Here is a 5345-nt window from a genome sequence, read left to right as displayed (position 1 = left end):
TCTCTGGGGTTTCTCTGTAGTGCTGCATGCCTGGAAATGTGTTTTTCTGTTGTCATGGTGAGTTTGCCGCTTCCCTGCAGCGCTGGATGATGTTGGGCTGTGGTGCCGGTTCAGCTTCTGCATGTATGGCTGTATTTCATGATTTGCGGTTGTTTGGCTCCAGTCCTGGTTTACCTGGCTGCCCATTAAGTGATTCTGGGAGTCATGGTACTGAAACAAAAAAGAAAGATTGGTCTACAGCAACTGTTGCGGGAGGCATTGAGACACAAAGAGTGGTATCGGTTTGATGTTTGCAGCACATAGGGTAGAATGTTCAGGGACTAGGGATGCCCCAATGTCCACTTCACCTCTCTGGAGCAGGGCCAGTTGTGACTTTTGCTTTAATAAGCTTCCTGTCCCAGGCTGAAAGGTCCCCGCCCCCCCATTTGACAGGGTGATGATCTTGACGCAGTTCATATGTGCAGGCATACCATTGACCAGCTTTTGTATTTTCAGCATGCCCCAAGGAACACACATTGTTTAGTAGATATTGCTATCATAGTCCAAGTCCGACGTTTTGGTGACTATGGCCATGATAAGGTATATATTATTAATTTCAATGTGTACAGCGCACATCTGCCACCAGTGTGGCTGTTTAATGCTGTCAGTTGGCGCAGGCGTTTTATAGGCCAGGGGTTGTTTTGGAAATGCCGGAGTGTATGGAGTGTGTCCTGTCTTGGTTGTTTAGATGTCATACATAAGGAGCAAATATGTGCTCCAGTCTCGTTGATACAATCTATTTGCCAATGTATCAGTGTGCTTGTGCGCCTGTGTGTGTGGATATGATTTGTTGTCTTTCGTTGCATTTTCACGCACATTTGTTTTTGTAATTGATTTTATTTAAGAAGTACTGTTTGTTTCCCAACCTGTTGTTATTTGCCATTTTAAAAGAATTGGAAAACCCCACCCCAGCCATAAACCCAACCATCCCCAGCAAGGAATGGTGCACCACTATTCAAGACCTCTAACAGCCAAAATTGAACTACTCCAATTAAAAATTCACATCTAAAAAACAATCACTAGCCGATAAACCTGCCCTCCTTAATCTAAATCGACCACACCAGGAATTCACCAGCTCCCCATTCCAGTTCACACCAGTATCCCAAAACGTAGTGTTTGACACCATCGCCAAACTCAAAGCCTCCAATTGCAGAGGCGATTCTGTCCCCGCATCAGTAGTCAAATCCTGTGCCCACACCCTCACCCCTATTATCACCAACTTCGTGAACGCTTCCTTCAATGCCAACCTAGTACCAGCTAGCATCAAAGAAGCCTGGGTCACCCCTCTCCTGAAAAAACCTACCCTAGACCCTACGGTGCCCACTAATTACAGGCCAATAACAACTGTCCCATTTCTCCTCAAAATATTGGACAAACTAGCATACAACCAAGTCCAAACTCACCTCGAACAAAACCACCTCCTTGGCACGAGGCAATCAGGTTTCCGCCCCAACCATAGCACAGAAACGGCGCTCCTTGACTTAAAAATCCAGATGGATACCATCAGAGACTCAGGAAAACTCTGCATCCTCCTCCTACTCGATCTCTCCGCAGCGTTTGACTTAGTAGACCATGATAAACTGTGTGCCACACTAGCGAAAGACTTTAACTTCTCCACCGAAGCTACTACCTGGATCAAATCTTTTCTTGCTGACCGCACCTCCAGGGTCGCCATAGGTAAAGAAGCCGCCAACCCAATCATAGTACCCATTGGTGTCCCCCAAAGGTCCTGTCTCTCACCAACATTATACAATGCATACACTAAACTCCTCTTCTCAGCGCTAGACGACATGGGTGTCATCTACACCAACTTTGCAGATGACACCCAGATCCTCATCCCTTTATCGGGAGATTACACTGAAGACACCGACACTATCAATAAAATATATGCCATAATCCAAAATTGGATGGCACTAAACAGCCTCTGCCTCAATGATGAGAAGACTGAGGTTCTCATTGTGGGCTCCCAATCCAAAATAGAAGCCTTACACCCTGATTACTCATCCATCAACATTGATGGCACAAACATATCAGTACTCAAACAAGTCAAAACACTAGGTGTCTACCTTGATGCCAACCTCACCATGACCAAGCACATTAACGCCCTTTCCTCCTCTACTTCCTACACCGCTAAACTTATTGCTCTCAGTCGCCAATTCTTGACACCCACTAACTGTATCACGCTGGCAAGAGCTTTAATCTTATCCAGACTCGACTACTGCAACGTACTCTACCTGGGCACCTCAAAAGCCAATCTAAACAAACTACAGCTTATTCAGAATAAAGCCCTTCGGGCGGCCCTTGGAATAAGGAAGTCAGATCATATCTCAAATATTAGAAGAAACCATCACTGGCTCCCCATCAAAGCCAGGGTCACATTCAAAGCCCTGTGCGTCACATACAAATGCATCCACTCATGTGTCCCCATCTACCTCAACCACGCCATCACCAAAAAAGTATCAAAGAGAACCCTCAGATCTAACAGTCAACTACTCCTAGCCATCCCCCGATACAAGACTACCAAGGCAGGAGGCAGTAGTTTCCAATATCTCGCACCCACATATTGGAACACTCTTCCCCTCCCCATCAAAAATGAGCAAACGTTCGCAGGCTTCAAGAAATCTCTGAAAACGTGGCTATTTAACCAAGACTAAAAGCCTCTTCCATGCTTCAGGAAATATCACTGTATTTAAGCCCTGCATTTAAAGTTTTCATGTATGATTATTTTGTATTCACATGCACTGCGCCCGACTGGCAATTTCCAAGAAATGTTTTAACTAAGCTGTCTGTAACATCGCCGTGGTACCTAAGGGTTTGGGCGAGTAACAAATGCAATAAATAAATAAATAAATAAAATTCTTATGAAAAACTCAAAACTATATTGGTATTGGTCATGGTTTATTACAACAAAATGTATCTGAATGTTAGAAATACATTGTTAGTCCCATTCTCATATTTGAGCAAAGAAGGCACAAATTCTTGGAAACCGCGTCTCAGTCAGCAACTCAAAATTGATCAATTATTTTTCACCTGTGTTCTAGATTAAAATGAAAGTTATTGCATGAATGAAAAAAAACTGGCATGATGACGATTGCCAATAAAATCTCTGAATAAATCTAAGATATTTTCAGACCATTTTTAATGTCAACATCTTCCTGATTAGGTTTTGGAAGGCCTGCCTGATTTCTTTATTTCTCAGAGTATATATAATAGGATTGAAGAGTGGAGTGGCCACTGTGTAAAGGAGAGACAGAGCTTTGTTCAGATTCACAGACTGTGCTTTTGATGGGGCCACATAGAGAGCTATCAATGTCCCAAAGTACATGATGACCACAGCTAGGTGGGAGCTGCAGGTGGAGAAGGCCCTCTGCCTCCCTGTGTTTGAAGGTATCCTCAGGATGGCTGAGATGATGTACACATAAGAGACAATGATCAACATGAATGGAACTGAGGATACAATGGAGGAGAACACAAACGTAGTCATTACAGCCAAGGATGTGTCCGAGCAAGCAGCTTTCACTAGGGGTGCAAAGTCACAGAAAAAGTGATCAATCTCATTGTGATCGGAGAACTCCAAATTACCTACTAAAGAATTAGTGATGCTGGCAATAACAAAACCAGTAACCCAGGCACTAGAGACCAGCTGAATGCAATGGGACTGGTCCATTAATGTGCTGTAGTGTAAGGGATAACATATAGCTGTGTATCTGTCGTAGGACATCACTGTTAAAAGAAGACACTCTGTGGTTGCAAAGAAGACCCAGCAATAGAACTGGGTGAGACACGCGGCAAGAGTAACAGTGCAGCCCTCTCTTAATAAGCTGGTCAGCATGGTGAGGATTGTACTGGTCATGTACCAGATCTCTGAAAAGGACAAATTACCAAGGAAAAAGTACATTGGTGCATGAAGACGATTATCTGCTAATACCATGACCACGATCAGGATGTTTCCAAAAACCGTGAACATGTAAATGGCTAGGAAAACCATGAAGAAGAAATGCTTCAGTTCAGGAAGGACCTGGAATCCACGCAAAAAGAATTCTGGGACAGTGGTCATGTTGCCTTGACATCCATTGTTCACTTTACTCATCATCCTATACAGTGGAACAGACAAAGGTCAAGTTAAAGAAAAAAATCAGTTTACAGTACGATAAAAGAGACAATTTGATAAGTTATATAATAGGCTAGCAATTTGGTTTATGCCAAATCGCTGTCACATGACTACTTTGGAAAACAAATCTCATGTTTCAGACAGAGAATAAAAAGGATAGTACATATATCAATGAATCTTGATGTAGCACAGTTATACAGGATGTTACCCATATGAATGTCTCTCTAAACTATTATTGAAAACCCTGGATTACATGAGCCATTACTGGTGCCTGGAAGAGAAATCCTCAGAAAGCAGGGGTCAATGAGAGACACGCTCTTAATGGAACACATCACTTTCAATCAAGCCTAATGTGAGCATAGTTTAGACAAATATAACCTTATATTGTATGTCTTTACTTAGCATTTTTAAAGCGCATCGTTAACCTTGGAAGAGCTTGGTGCTGAGAAAAAAGCAAGATGTTAGGTGAAGGAAAATAGTTGTTGGGTGGGAAGATCCAAGTTTGTAGGGCCTTCCTGAAGGCCCTAAGGTGAATGTCCAACTCCCAAACGGTTGATTTATGGGAGGGGCCCTGTACTAAGGTTTCTCAACTACCATGTCTTGTAAGACAGGTTTTGGGTACTATCCAAAGTCTTTTGTTGCTGGATCGCAAAGTTCTATTATGCAAATGTTTTTGGAATGTATTATGAAGCTTGTGGGTGTGCCATTGTTTGCTCATTGGACAATGAATAAGCCATTGAATGTAAGTCTCTGTGGGATGGGGAGCCTTTGGAGGGATCTGATTTCTGCCAAGATGTGATCCTTGCATCGTAGTTTGTAGATGAGGTGATGGGATGCATTTGCATATGCCCTAGCGTTTTACATTTCTGCTGTGTCCAACCTTTTAGACAGTCAGAGGAGTTGTTATCAGGGGATTATGGCAGGCTCTCAAGTTTTGGCCTGAGGAAAGAAAGAGGGCAATATACATGCAAAGGCTCATCATCCCAAGTAATAATAATCCCTTCCAAGCTGTATATGTCTATGAGGCTATTAGCACAGACTAATATTAAGAATAAAGGTTTCAAAGTTTTGGTGTTGATGCAAAACATGTTAGCTTACTAATGGGTAAAGTACGCAAACCGTGTTAGTAAATTACATGCAATTTCATTTTGTAATATTTAAATATTTAGGATGACTTCATAAGGTAAGCATGTTT

General features: G+C 42.5%; 1 protein-coding gene across 1 annotated transcript; it reads right to left on the bottom strand.

Annotated features, from left to right (window-relative positions):
- Positions 1–3166: 3166 nt before the first annotated feature.
- LOC138520360 (olfactory receptor 11A1-like) lies at positions 3167–4117 on the bottom strand. The gene has a single exon (XM_069632773.1). It carries the CDS (start codon positions 4094–4096, stop codon positions 3167–3169), a length of 930 nt encoding a protein of 309 aa, XP_069488874.1. The 5' UTR covers positions 4097–4117.
- Between the last annotated feature and the right edge of the window lie 1228 nt (positions 4118–5345).

This window comes from Ambystoma mexicanum, chromosome 13, assembly GCF_040938575.1.
Source record: "Ambystoma mexicanum isolate Mex_15411 chromosome 13, UKY_AmexF1_1, whole genome shotgun sequence".
NCBI lineage: Eukaryota > Metazoa > Chordata > Amphibia > Caudata > Ambystomatidae > Ambystoma > Ambystoma mexicanum.
This window is presented reverse-complemented; position numbering and strand designations above follow the sequence as displayed.